Genomic DNA, 13,989 nt, shown 5'->3' on the forward strand with positions numbered 1-13,989 from the left:
GGATGCATCTGGAAATGAGAAAATGTGGTATCCTTGTCGCATTGGTCTTTAACAGTGTGAGATTCTGCCTCCTCGAGTTGTTCCAACAAGTGCTTTATTCCTCTGCAATTACAGGCTTTTTACCAAAATGATAACTTTAATCATATGTTCTTTCCTAGGTAGGGTATCCAAATCAGTACGATGCTGATTAGCGAAGAATGACTGAGCCTTGACTAATAACATGACAAAGGTTTGGTCCCCATTAACTCCGATAGGAATTCCATAAATTTCGTAGCTATAAGTTTTTAGTAATTCGAAACAATTAAGAGGTTCTCTTGAGATTGATTTACTCGCCTTTTTACTTGGACAAATGGGCTTATATGGGTTCTGTCATATTTCTACTTAAACCGTTGGAATTATAAGAGTTTTCTCACATTTATTATTCATATTGTTAGCAATTTCAACAGCAAATTACTAAAATTCAAATCCCAAAAAAGCCACGTATGAACGAGGATTAATTTTAATTTTGCAGTATGTGGAATGAAGTTGATGGATTTCCCAAAATTCTTTAGCCGTGTACTTTATTTCTCTTCATCCATAATTTTCACTATCAATTAGTTGTAATTCTACTTTAAGTGGTGGTGATTCAATGATCTCAAGAAAAAATTTAAAGTAGTTGGACATGTATTAAGGTGAGAGTTCGACTCTCGAAATAGAAATCTTCAATTTAATTAGTATTAGCTGCATTGAGTCTCACTGATATCCTCATGGAGCTGTGTCCTGTTATGGCTTAGTCGGACTTGCTTCTTTTGTGCGACTCCCAACATGAACATGCGGGTGCTACTATAATCATGTTCAAGTGTAATAGCTACAATTAATCTCCTCTACTTGCCTTTGTGAATAAATAAAAAACTATAATTTTGTTGTAATTCATGACAGAACTGAGACCAACCAAACCAAATTTATCTCCACTTATCTGTAAAAGGTATAAATGACTGCAATTTCAGTACGTTGAATATATAGTGGCCTCAAATTGAACTTTAATTTTTTGTTGTTGTTGTTTCTCATGAAGTTTGAAACTGTGGTCTGCATTAAACTCTTGCAGGCTCGAAATTTAAGCTGTAAATTCATTTAAACGTTTGTCTTAGTGGGGCTAAATCTCAAGTTCAAATCTTATAATAGATAGCGTTTGAAGCTATTGACTTGTTCATTGACTTAGGTGTTACTAGAGTCTTCAATGAGGCTAGTGTTAAGTTATAACTCAATTAGTCTTGAAAGAGTGTCTGCGATTCCTATTGTCTAAGTTTCTTCTAAATAATGCCTAACGAGCAAGTGTTACCATAATCACACAAGTTAAAATAGCCACTCTAGTCGCCCCAACCTTATTAGTAAAAAAAAATAAAGCTGTAAATTCATTTAATGTGTACCAGGAGCACCATGACCTAATCATTCATCCTTTTCTCTAGCCAAAGTTTAGTTAAAAAACCCTTTTCTTTTTTAATTTCAACTATCCGCTTTTGAAAGCTCACATCCCACTCTTTTAATCGTTATTTTCTTCTTTATTTTTTTTTTTTCTCTCCAAAACCACTCATCCATTTGAGATGAGAGAGAATGAGGAATAAAAAAAAAATCTTTTTATTTTATTTTTTTATTATTATTTTTTTTGGCTTTGGGCTTGCTTGAGTATGCGTTTGAAAGACTTAAAAATGCGTTTAACACTAAAAAAAATTCGTTTGAAGAAAAAATACACGTTTGGTAAAATAAATTGAAAGTGCTTTTAAGGGTCTAAAAAGCTCAAAAATAGTCAAAAAATATTTTTTAATTTAAAAACTTTATTTCTCAAACACAATTTCAAACATGCTCTTACTGTATTACTCAACAAAGCCTCTCGCTTATTTGGAGAGACAAATCCAGCATCTTTTTTTTGGATGAAATTGCTATATTAAGGCTACCCAAATTAACTAATTTGGCTAGCCGAATAACCACTTGGTTAATCTGAAGGGGCATAAAAGTTGGTACTGCTATTTAACACCCAAGAAAAGGACACGAGCTACACATATATGAACACGTGAAGCAATGCTAGGGCTTTATGGGCCCTGTGCCTATGTGAGAGTACTAAACTTAATTGTGTGACAATATTACGTACCGAAAAGTCAGTGAAAGGTACAAACTGCAATTTTTATATGTTGAATATATAATTTAGCCCCATGATGAACTTGAAAGTTTTTGTCTTGAGGATCAATATGTCATGATACCTTGAAGTCCACAGGCATTATAAAAAATTATCAATTTAAATGTTGGGTGGTAGGTTCAAATTATATATATATAATTCGACTTATTTAATTAAATAAATTAAATTATTTAATTTTAGTCAACTAATTTGATATTAAATTATTAAATTCACACGAGTTCTCAAGCCGTGTTAAAATTAATTGCACACTATACTTGAAGGCTCCAAGTCTCTTAAACAAGCTGTAAATTCATGAACATGTACTAGGACCACTGGGAACAGGATCCTCTCCAGTCCATAAATATCTAGTTTATGGTTATGATTTCTTCTCATAAATGTTATGGCCACAAATGAGACACATATCTCAGTAATAAAAATAATAATAAAATATTATTTTAAAATTTTTTTTTTAAAAAAAAAAAGAAAAAAGAAGGAGGGAAGGGGTTGGCCGAAGCCACCCCATGGCCCTTGAGGGTGGTTTGGCCACCCCCAAGGGCCAACCCATTTTTCTTTTTTGTTTTTAACTTGGCTCTCGGGAGTGACCGAACCACCCCTAAGGGCCATGGGGTGGCTTCAACCACCCCAGACCGGCCGGTCTCGAATGGCCGAAGCCACCCCTTGGCCCAGAGGGGGTGGTCGAGCCACCCCCAAGGCTCTTGGAGGTGGTTCGATCACCCCCTGGCCGGCCATTAAGCCACCCCTACCCAAAATGAGGATGGCTGGCCACCCCCCTTCTTTTTTCTTTTCTTTTTTTATTAATTTGTTTTTTAATTTAAAATAATATTTTATTATTATTTTTATTAGTGAGATATGTGTCTCATTTGTAGTTATAAGATTTCTGATAAAAAATTATAACCTTAAACTAGATATTCTCTAATTCATAATGGACTGGAAAGGATCCTGTTTCGAAGCACCGTGCCCACTAATATCCTTTCTTTCATAAAAGAATACACTCCCTTATTTTGTATTCAATAACTCCTTGGTTAACCCCGACAGCCATTAGGGAGTACTGCTCTTTAAAACCCATGAAGGGACACCAAAATAGTGTGCATATGCCCCACTCTTCAATTAATTGTGTGACGGAGTAACATTAAAAAAAAAAAAAACCTCTAATATTTTACATGCATATGTCTCCTCGGCCTACGCTTTTTGCTAAAACAAATAATAATAATAATAATATGCATATGCCCTCATAATACATCCATTAAACGAAAATAAATAAATAAATAAAAATCAGATGTACATAGAAATATATTCTCTGTATGGTTCATTGGTTTGAAGGATTAATGGGCCTAAGTGAAGCCCCCAAGCCTGTTAGTAGTTCTACACTTCTACTCCAGTATCGGCCCAACGATTACATAAGGCGTATAGGAAGCGAGAAACAGAAAATAACCGTCCCTACTCCTAGTCTTGGCCATACCACTACCAGGTAAGGGTCATGGTTCGGCATCACACTTGGGCAAGGCCCATGTTCTGTTAAGGGGGCGCTCCCATAAGGAGAAGTCTGAGAAGATATATCATCACTTCAAGGAGACCAATGATATAAGGTGGATTATAATTTTTTTTTAGTCTTCTAAAATGTGATGTACCTTTTGAAATTATTAATAAATTAAAATTCAATAATAATCATATAAAATTTAATGATGATTTTAAAAATCATATCATACTAAATTAGGATTCTCTTTGGTTGAAATGAATTAGATAATATCTAGTTAGTTATAATGAAAATTTGTAGGAGTATTTTTGTCTCATCAAAAAGTAAAAGTACAAAAATACCCCTCACATATAATTAACTGGAGAATCTTGTTCGCATCATACTCAGAACTTGTTTGAGACTGCGTTTGAGAAATAGAGTTTTTAAGTAAAAAAAAAACATTTTTTTAGCAAAAGCTTCATTTTTAAGTTTTTGACAAAAGTGTGTTTTTGCCATTTTTAAGCTTTTTTGAACTCTTAAAAGTGCTTTTAGTTTTTTTATCAAACGACTAATTTTTTCTTCAAACGAACTTTTTGAATGTTAAACGCACTTTTAAACCCCTCAAACGTAATCTCAAACAAACCCTTAAAATGACTCTAATCATCCTTATATCATTACTCCTTTTAAGTACGGTCACACAACCATTCTCACTATCAAGATTAATCTTCGTAGATTTTTTTCAATCGGTACTCTCAGAAAATCTCAGATTGATCTTACTCCTTCTTACATATGTCTGTTGACCAAGTTTGACTGTGCAATTAGGTGCAAAATCTTTTTTTTTTTTTTTTTTTTAATATATCCACACAAAATGAGAGAAATTTAAAATAGTAGCCTTCGCTTTATAAATCGTAGTCCCTAATTAATTATTAAGCTATCCCTTTGAGGCAAAACTAAAAAAAATTGAGGGAGAGAATTAATTTTTGAGGGTTTGCTTTATAATAAAAAAAATATATTTTTAAGAGTTTTAAATTTTTGAGGAGCTATAACCCTAAGCTATAAGTTAGTTCCGTCTTGCGTGCCATCATCTACAACATTAATGAAATCAAAATCTCTATTGACCAATGACAATATATTTAATAATAATGATAATAATAAAAGGCATTTATAAGAAAGCTACAACAAAAAACTCAAAAGGTTGAGAGAAGGAAACATAATCTCTCCGAAGAAAAGAATATTCAGTTAGTTACAGTGAAAATATATTTTGTTTTCTCACTTTTAAGGAGATAAAAATACTCCTCCACTATAATTAATTGAATATTTTTCAATTCAAATAAACTAAAAAGATTTTTTTTTTTTTTTTTGAAAAACTGGAAGGAATCCTAATTCTAATGGAAGTTCATTCAATTGAAATTTTCAACTTGTTAAGGGCATTTAATATCTAAAACAATAATAGAAAGTATTTTATATCTTGATCTTATTTTCTATTGCTAGAAAATGAGATGGAACGTGAGTAAAGTGTAAACAATCTAGGTGTTGTTTGGTAAACAACAATGCACTGTTCATGAGTGGCGAGGAAAAATATGAGTGTAATAATTAGTATAAAAAAGTGAAAAAGTTGTATTAAAAAGTGAAAAAATTTTGTTTTGTAGTAATTTTTTTATTCAAATAGTAGTAAAAAGTGAATAATGTGATATAAAAAGTGAGAATGTTTTGATGTTGATTTTTTTTTAAAATGAGATAAAAATGTGGGGGAATGTGATGTTGTTTACCAAACAACACCCTAGTTAGAGCATGTGATGAGCTGAGATGCCTTTGACTTGGTGATCTATTTATTAATTGCCCCCATGAAGGTAAAACCATTGGCTTGGCTCTTTAATTACCATAACAACCTTCCAGAATTGACCATCAAATCATTCAAAGTGCCGCACATTTAGAAGTTAGAATAAGAACAGAAGAAAAGTCAGAAAACTAATCCAGTGGGCGCCCATTAAGATTGTCTTAAATGAGAATGGTCACCAACCCAGTCGTCGGCTCTTCTCCTCTTGTTTTTTGTTTGAGTATGTGAGAGAACCTTACCGTCATTCCTAAACAAATAGACCCAAGCCAGAGGCCAACATTTCTCTCTCGAAAGATTGTATGTGAAGAAACAAACAGATTTCTGATGGATTTTGGGAATTCGCTAGCGCTTTCTCTCTGTTTTCTTTTCGCTCTCGCTGATCTATCCCATTCGGCTATCCAATTGCCCGGATGGCTCGGAGACAAGAAAACGTATGTGCTTTTCTCTTTCTCTATCTGTGTGTGTGTGTGTGTATGTGTTTGTGAAAATGCCAATCAGGAATTGTTCAAAATTCGATGCGGTTTTCAGGCAGGCACCGGTGCTGAGATTGAACAAAGGTGCTGTCACTGCTCCCTTTGATCCCACTCGCGCCACTCCACTCTCGTGGCATCCCAGGTCTCTCTCTCTCTCTCTCCGTCTCTCTCTCTCTCTGTGTTATTTTTATTATTTTAATAAATTGCAATGTGTTTATATGTTATTTTGTCTTTGTCGTATTGATTTGTTTTTCTTGGGTAAATGTTAATTCCCAAGGGCTTTCGTTTATAAGAATTTTTTGACCGACGAGGAGTGCGATCACCTAATCACTTTGGTAAGATACATTCTTAGAATTCTTCATTGAATTCTGTATTTTTCTTTCCATAATGCGTAGAAATATGCAAGCTTAGTGGTGAGAAATGTACCTCTTGTCCTAAATCGATTTGGATTTGTGTTAATTTTTGGGGAAAGTAGTCAAGGGATAAGCTAGAGCTGTCAATGGTGGCGGATAACGAGTCTGGTAAGAGTATTAAGAGTGAAGTCCGAACGAGCTCTGGCATGTTTCTTCAGAAAGCTCAGGTATTGCTAATCCTTTCTCTGTCCTATATTTATTGACTTCTTTTGAGTTTATGCTTTTAAACTTTCTGCTCTCAGCAAGATACCGACTTATTGCCATAGCCTTTTTAAGTGTAGAGTTAATGATTCATATAAATTGGCTACTTGTTGTGGTGAATATCTTACAGTGTTTAGAGTAAGCTTGAATGCATGTCTCCAATGGTGACCCAATTGCAAGAGAAATCATGGGCAGCGTCTGTAATTTTGAAAGTGATGCTGTTTTTAGGAGATTGTAGCTGTTGTTTTGTCTATATTTTGGAGATGGGAAGATATGGTCTATTGGTATCTTTAGGAAGTGATCGAGCGTGATTCAAATTGGACTGGGATGTGTCATTAGGTTGTATTTCTTAGTTAACCAGTGTGTTTAAATATGAGCAAATGACATGAAAGTTTAGAGTCCATACGTAATTGGGAAGGATATGTATAAATTAATGAAATCATAATGAAAAGTGTGGAGTGACTTCGAGTCATGGAAAGAAAATAAACTTGGCATCACCTTGGCTTAGGAAGCGAGGTTCTTCCTTGGTTTTCATGAACAGCTCTTTGAACTAACTTAGTGGGTGGCAACCAAACCAATGCATAATATAATGGGGTATGCAGATATCTCTTCTGTTCTGGTTCTATTGGCATGGAGGTGTATTAGTTATTTTGGGTGTCAATGCATGTAAAAAAGTTCTGTTTTTTGGTCCCAGATGATTGGACATCCATCAAGCTATAAATTTGTCAACACTTGTATGCATATGTTTGCGTGTACACCTCTTTTTCACTCTGAAGAATTAAGGCTTCTCAGGCAAGAAGTTCCTTTTGTGGAGCTTGTGTTAGATCCAACGTGTTTTATGGCTTAGCCATTGATTGCTGGAAGCACACAATCTATTTTCATTATTATTCTGTGAAGTATGTGTTTTCCAGTTCTTTTAACTTGGATTGTTTACTTTGTGTCTTTGTTTCACCTTGAAGGATGAGATAGTCGCTGGTATTGAGACCAGGATTGCTGCATGGACCTTCCTTCCAGTAGGTAAGCTAATTATATTTTTCATGTTGATTTATGAGTTCTTCAATTGTAATGGAATTTTTTTATTTGATATTTCTCAACCTGGTTGTGTAAACAGAAAATGGGGAGTCCATGCAAATACTGCACTATGAGCATGGTCAGAAATATGAACCACATTTTGATTTTTTTCATGACAAGGCTAATCAAGAACTGGGTGGCCACCGGGTTGCCACTGTATTGATGTATTTATCTAATGTTGAGAAGGGTGGGGAGACAGTTTTTCCCAATTCAGAGGTAAACAATTGCTTATGACTGATTATTCAGTGGTCCTCCTTTTTTTATGTTTTTCTACCTGTCGTTGAAAGTCCATGGAGGGCCTTTATCTGGTTACATATGCAGCTCTTGTTTACTTGTTGTGTGTATATAATTCCATCCACCCCCGTCCCAATTTCTTTCTGCTTACCTAATCCAGCATTTATTTGTCTTATTCTACAGGGAAGGATGTCTCAATCAAAGGAAGATGGCTGGTCTGAATGTGCTCAAAAAGGCTATGCAGGTATTATTTTCCTGACATATAACAAATGTAAATATCTCCTTTATTGTTTCACTAAAGTTTATGCTTAATTCTTTGGTTAATTGATTCAGATAGGTATCTCTTTAAATTCTCTGTCGTATAATCTCAGTGAAGAATTGTAGACTCAAATACCTTAAATATGTAGTGCATGAAAATATGTAGTCTTTACTCTTCCTTTCTTCTTGAGTTAGAGCATATGGGAAATAAGGAGTTGGTTGTGTGCCAATTGCTTTTGCAGACGGATAATGGGTCCTTTCTGAATTGGTTTTCTGGCTATCAATATATAATCAACTGATATTTGTGCATCAGATCACATTGCAGCTTATGTTTGGTGGGCACAATACCCCCTTTTTTTTCCTGGTTTTGCAAGATGCACCATGATGGGGGCCTATTATAGGAGATCCTTTCAGTTGATGATCAATTTATCAGATGGTAAACGAAAATTTCTATGGGTGCTTTTGATTGGCCTAAGATAGAAAAAGAAATGCCCCATTTATGTTTAACTTGGTTCCTGCACCATTTGATCATTACTGCCCAGGGTATTACTCTTACCTGTTCATTGTCGGATCCTGATTCCTAATCTATTGCTTGCAAGCCATGCTTAATGTTAAGTGGGATGCGTCTTAACAACTTTTCTTTGAGCATTGTAGGTGATTTATGGGGAGTATTATTAAACCTATTACATCCTTATTTTAGGATGGACCAGATGGGCAGTCAGTCTATTAACTAGTTCTGCTGACCCATTTTTTACAACATTTATCCTTTGGATTATATTTGTTCTTTATTTTTTGTAATCCAGTTGTATAGCCTCTGGTTTCCCACCAGGGAATCTGAAAATTCCACTTAATGACCATGCAGTGAAACCTAGCAAGGGCGATGCCTTGCTGTTCTTCAGTCTTCATCCCGATGCAACTACAGATACCAACAGCTTGCATGGGAGCTGCCCTGTTATTGAGGGTGAGAAGTGGTCCTCAACCAAGTGGATTCACGTGAGATCCTTTGATAAACCATCGACGAATGCAAACAATGGGGGTTGTGTGGATGAGAATGAGAACTGCCCCACGTGGGCTAAGAATGGTGAGTGCCAAAAGAACCATGTTTACATGGTGGGTTCTTTGGACTCTCCCGGATACTGTAGGAAGAGTTGCAAGGTTTGCTCATCCTAGGAAGACCATTTTCTAGGTTTTCCTTTCTTCTATACAAGGCGAGGGTTAATATTCCATTTGTTGTATATAACATTGAGCTGTGACTTAGCGGAACATGTATCAGAGTTGCTCGGACCTAATTTTTTAGCATGAAGTTTGTGTTTTTCATAGTTATTTATCACATACTACACAAACTTCTGCCCCTTGTGTTGGTGCAAACTTTCTCCTGTAAAAGATGATTGTGGAATGCTTCAAGGCACGGTTCATATAATTAACACCTTATTCCGGGGATCCTATCTATCTTTGTTTTCTTGTTATATATATGTATTTCTAAACAAAAATTTTGACTCTAAAAGGATTAAACTTGGGTGCACATTAGCATAGAGGAAGGGGGCGGTAGGGTGTTTGTTTAATTAATGCATTTTGCATCAAATAACTAAACGCTGCATGCCGTATGTGTCATTGGCTGTATATATCATGAAACAATCATGTTTTTCTTTTTACAAAAATTTTCAATCATGCAATTCTAATCACTCACATGAATTGAATGAATTGTGTAATGGAATCTTAAGGGAAGCCATGCGTTCGATGGCTGCGGGGGTGTACAGCCTGCAGGAACTCACTTCCTTTTGCAATGGCCTTGTCGTTGGACAATGGTTTTTTATACCTAATTTTGATTTGAGAAGGAGACCTACTGGAGATAATTATTTTTTTTAATAGGGTTAATTATCTTATCTTGATAGGATTTGCTAGTAGAATTAATGTTTTTTTATTTCACCTTGTAAGTCTATTTATAGACTCAGTTGAGATCAATAAAATATGCTGAAAATTTATAAACTGTGACTTCTTTATTGTGAGGTCAAATTCCCTCTTAAGAACCTAAGTAGTGATTTTTAGCACACTGGCGTGCTTGAACAGTAAGCACGCCGGTGTTAAAATATTATTAAAATAATATTTAAACAGTAAAAAATAAAATAAAATAATATTTTAACACCAACGTGCTTACTGTTCATGCACGCCAGTGTACTAAAAATCACTACTTTAAGAACCTACTCCAAATTAACCTGTTACGTGCTTGAAATTCGAGCACGTAACAAGATATTTTTCATGCGAAATCCATCTCATGAGCTCCTTGAAATTGCATTCGAGTAAATTTTATTCATAATTTCAGACTTTAACTCTTTTTTTTTTGAGTTGTCATTCTTCCATCCTCTTCTCAAATTATTGTTGGCTTAAATTGATTTGTATCCAAACTGCACGCTCCATCATAAATATTACGTTCTCTCTATTCACAATTAAGTTAATCAAGCTAATTAAGGCTGAGATTTTAGTTAATCCTAACATTAGTTAACATGATATGTACTTATATGACTATAAATATCAAAAGAGGTGGACAGATTATAGCAACCTAAATGAGGTCGCACTCGCAACAAACTCACTGAGTCACTGTTTTCAAATTAATTAGCCTTTCTTGTAGTTTTTGCTTTTTTTTTCCTTGTCCTCTCTTTGATTGAAGATGTGTGACGAATTATGAGACCAAGGGCTGATTTCAGTGGTGTGTGTAGGATACAAATTGGACCCAATTGATGATATCCATGGCTCTACACATGGACTCAATCTCGTTTTAGTAGCTCATATAGTAAAATAAAAGATATATAAAAATGTGATGTATAGCATTACCCTTTTCTTAGTAGGCTAACATGATCGTTATTATATTAATTGACAGGACGATGGCCATGGAAGTTGCATCATTCACTTGCTTTAAAAGAAGCAATTTTGTTTTCATGTCAAACAAGAGTAATCGGAGTCAATTAATGTTTACTTGATTGAAACTTAACTAAATAATTCACCCAATTTGAACATGAAGTAGAGTGCTAGTGGAGCCAAGCACATGAGAGAGAGAGAAAGAGAGAAAAAAGAGAGGAACTTGCATTATTCTGTGATGTCATGTCAAACTGTTTTTTGAAGAAGATGAAAATAATCATGCAATTGTGGTTAATTGAGAGCCAAATTGCATGCTTTTCTTGCCTCCTCATTTGTTTAACGCTTCCGTTCGTCTTTTAAAATCAAGCTGCAAAGGTTAATTTGCAATTGCATCACCATTGCATAATTACCTTCACCTCTCTCTCTCTCTCTCTCTCCACCATTAACTCCTTTCAATGGGAAGACCACCTTGTTGTGACAAATCCAACGTCAAGAGGGGCCTTTGGACTGCCGAGGAGGATGCAAAAATACTTGCATATGTATCCAAATATGGGATTGGAAATTGGACCTTGGTTCCCAAGAAAGCAGGTTTTTATTTTTATTTTTTTAAAGATTTTATCGTTTGTATTAATGTAGTTGGTAGATGAATATGGCTTGAGTAAAACTAGATGTTTGCATGAGGTTATGTACAGGGCTCAATAGATGTGGGAAGAGCTGCAGGCTTCGGTGGACTAATTACCTCAAGCCTGACCTCAAGCATGACAGCTTCACACCTCAAGAAGAAGAGTTCATTATAAACCTTCACAAAGCTATAGGGAGCAGGTGGGTTTCCAAATGTGACTTTTTTTTTAAACTCTCTGCGAACCCCATCTCTTTCAACGATTTTGCTTTAGCATATTTTCAAGGTAAGGGAAAATGACCACTTTTGATGTATTTTATTGCTGAGGGAGGCAACCACAAATCTAATGTGCATCATCCCCAGCCACAAACCTAATGTGCATCATCCCGGCTCGAATGGTCGACTCGTTTGATTAATATTATGAGATCGGTTGTTTAAGCCTTTCACACAAGCGATGCACGGTTCTTATGGGTAGAGTCATGTAACAAGGGTTTAGTACTTGACGGGGTTGAGCCCCGTCTTGAAGGGGGCGGTTCTGCGAAATTAAAAAAAAAGAACCCTAATGTTCATCCTCAAAGCATGAAACTGCAGTGTCATGCAAACTAATGTTCCCTTTACCAGTTTACACATGCCTCATTTGCTGAGGTGATCATGTGTCACCTAAGTCATAGAACATCTTAACATGTTACATGCATACATAACTTCTTTCTTGATATACATACAACTGTCTAACCGCCTGTATTCAGTTATCCTTGCAATTACAATGACTCTCTCTCTCTCTCTCTCTCTCTCTCTCTCCCCCTAATACAAACCGTATTGCCATGTGGAACAGATGGTCTCTAATTGCAAAACAGCTACCTGGAAGAACAGATAATGATGTCAAAAACTACTGGAACACCAAGCTGAGGAAGAAGCTTTCCAAAATGGGAATTGATCCAGTTACCCATAAGCCATTTTCACAAATCCTTTCTGATTATGGAAACATTAGTGGCCTCCAAAACACTAGAAGCTATGGATCTCTCAATAAAAACATAAACTACACAACAACAGCAATGTCCAAACCAGCTGAACCCTCTTCAGTCCTCACAGGATATCCAAATACTGACATCATGATGATCAGAGATAGGCCTATAGTCGAGCAAGTCCAAGATAGCTCCTCCAATGAAAACATCACCTCATGGGACTTCCCCTCCCCATATCAGTTTCATGTCATTAACCAAGAGACCATCCAGCCACAAACGACGACGTTCTTTATAAATGAAGCTACCTCTTCATCATGTTCATCGTCTTCTTCTAACGTTACCAAATTAAGCTCACCACAACCATATTCTTGCCAACAATCTCAATCGCAAATTCTGCCATCTCCTTCTTCCTTCAATTGGAATGAGTTTCTCCTCACTGACCCTCTCCCCTTCCCGGGTTTTCAGCAACTCCAAGAACATCGCCACATCCAGGGAACGACTTTAGCACAAACACCCCACATAGACTTCGCTGCTGAAAATGACTGCGCCTTAAACCAAATTGTTCAAGAGGGTAGTCTTGAGAGTGCATTTGACTTTGGAGGTCAAACAAACCAGAGGTCAGAAGCTTCATCTTCCATGAGTTCATTTGTGGATGCTATTCTGGATAAGGACAGTGAGATGCGGGCAGAATTTCCAGACATTTTAGATGGATCTTTTGATTTTTACTAAGTACTACTGATGACCTGTCCAATTTTCTGTTATACTAGAAGAAAATAATCGCAATTTAAATGTAGTACGCGCTGAACAATATATATAGAGATCGCCTGTGATAATCTAGACAGCAGCACTACCGTGTGTTCCGTACGTCAATGAGTATTAAATTGGTATAAAATTTCTGGTCATCCTAAATTATCGCCACAAGACAATTAGCTTCAGATGAAAAAATATTGACAGATTTTTCTAACAAATTGAGTTGAAATAAAACTTGCCATGCACGTATTTCTTGGCACCTGACTAACCTGATAAATATATGTATATATATAACTATCATATACTTAGAATAACATGATAACAAAAGTTATATAACAATATACTAATAGCATCTGAGAAGTATATATGTTTTTGTAACCCACTATTTTAATGTTATAAAAGATCAATACGTGTTTTTCGTATATATTTAAGGAACATGACAATTTTATAGCCGGGTCTTTCTCAACCTGATTTGAAAGGAAACTTTTTTGGAAAAAATAGGATAATATTTTATTGACATCCACAAGTTCAACCGGATAATCAGCTAAATTCTAGAATCCCATTGACAAACAGTATCAATCTTATACCTCCCTACGACGAACTTTGGAAATTTCGACAGAGGACTAACCACAAACGGAAAAAAAAAAGTCAACAAGTCAAAAAGTCCAAGACAAGAAACCGTTATGTTAGATAAA

The 13,989-nt window shown here is 35.6% G+C and overlaps 2 protein-coding genes across 2 annotated transcripts; both read left to right on the plus strand.

Moving 5' to 3' along the window:
• The first annotated feature begins 5,593 nt into the window (after positions 1 to 5,593).
• Positions 5,594 to 9,543, plus strand: LOC132182747 (probable prolyl 4-hydroxylase 7). The gene is made up of 8 exons (XM_059596079.1): positions 5,594 to 5,891; positions 5,989 to 6,075; positions 6,211 to 6,268; positions 6,409 to 6,513; positions 7,507 to 7,564; positions 7,659 to 7,834; positions 8,036 to 8,096; positions 8,973 to 9,543. Exons 1-8 carry the CDS (start codon positions 5,785 to 5,787, stop codon positions 9,278 to 9,280), a joined length of 960 nt encoding a protein of 319 aa, XP_059452062.1. The 5' UTR covers positions 5,594 to 5,784; the 3' UTR covers positions 9,281 to 9,543.
• Positions 9,544 to 11,418: 1,875 nt separating this feature from the next.
• On the plus strand, positions 11,419 to 13,273 carry LOC132182198 (transcription factor MYB35). The gene is made up of 3 exons (XM_059595386.1): positions 11,419 to 11,551; positions 11,656 to 11,785; positions 12,415 to 13,273. The coding sequence occupies exons 1-3, from the start codon at positions 11,419 to 11,421 to the stop codon at positions 13,271 to 13,273; spliced, it is 1,122 nt and encodes a 373-aa protein (XP_059451369.1).
• The last annotated feature ends 716 nt before the right edge of the window (positions 13,274 to 13,989 follow it).

Source organism: Corylus avellana, chromosome ca5 (assembly GCF_901000735.1).
Source record: "Corylus avellana chromosome ca5, CavTom2PMs-1.0".
Lineage (NCBI taxonomy): Eukaryota > Viridiplantae > Streptophyta > Magnoliopsida > Fagales > Betulaceae > Corylus > Corylus avellana.

What these genes read in the sequence shown, in the direction of transcription:
- LOC132182747 (XM_059596079.1), top strand. Translation starts at nt 5,785, where the DNA reads ATGGATTTTGGGAATTCGCTAGCGCTTTCTCTCTGTTTTCTTTTCGCT. An exon ending in TGGCTCGGAGACAAGAAAAC is followed by an intron (nt 5,892 to 5,988) that starts GTATGTGCTTTT and finishes TGCGGTTTTCAG; the next exon opens with GCAGGCACCGGTGCTGAGAT. An exon ending in CCACTCTCGTGGCATCCCAG is followed by an intron (nt 6,076 to 6,210) that starts GTCTCTCTCTCT and finishes TTAATTCCCAAG; the next exon opens with GGCTTTCGTTTATAAGAATT.
- LOC132182198 (XM_059595386.1), top strand. Translation starts at nt 11,419, where the DNA reads ATGGGAAGACCACCTTGTTGTGACAAATCCAACGTCAAGAGGGGCCTT. An exon ending in CTTGGTTCCCAAGAAAGCAG is followed by an intron (nt 11,552 to 11,655) that starts GTTTTTATTTTT and finishes GGTTATGTACAG; the next exon opens with GGCTCAATAGATGTGGGAAG. An exon ending in CACAAAGCTATAGGGAGCAG is followed by an intron (nt 11,786 to 12,414) that starts GTGGGTTTCCAA and finishes CATGTGGAACAG; the next exon opens with ATGGTCTCTAATTGCAAAAC.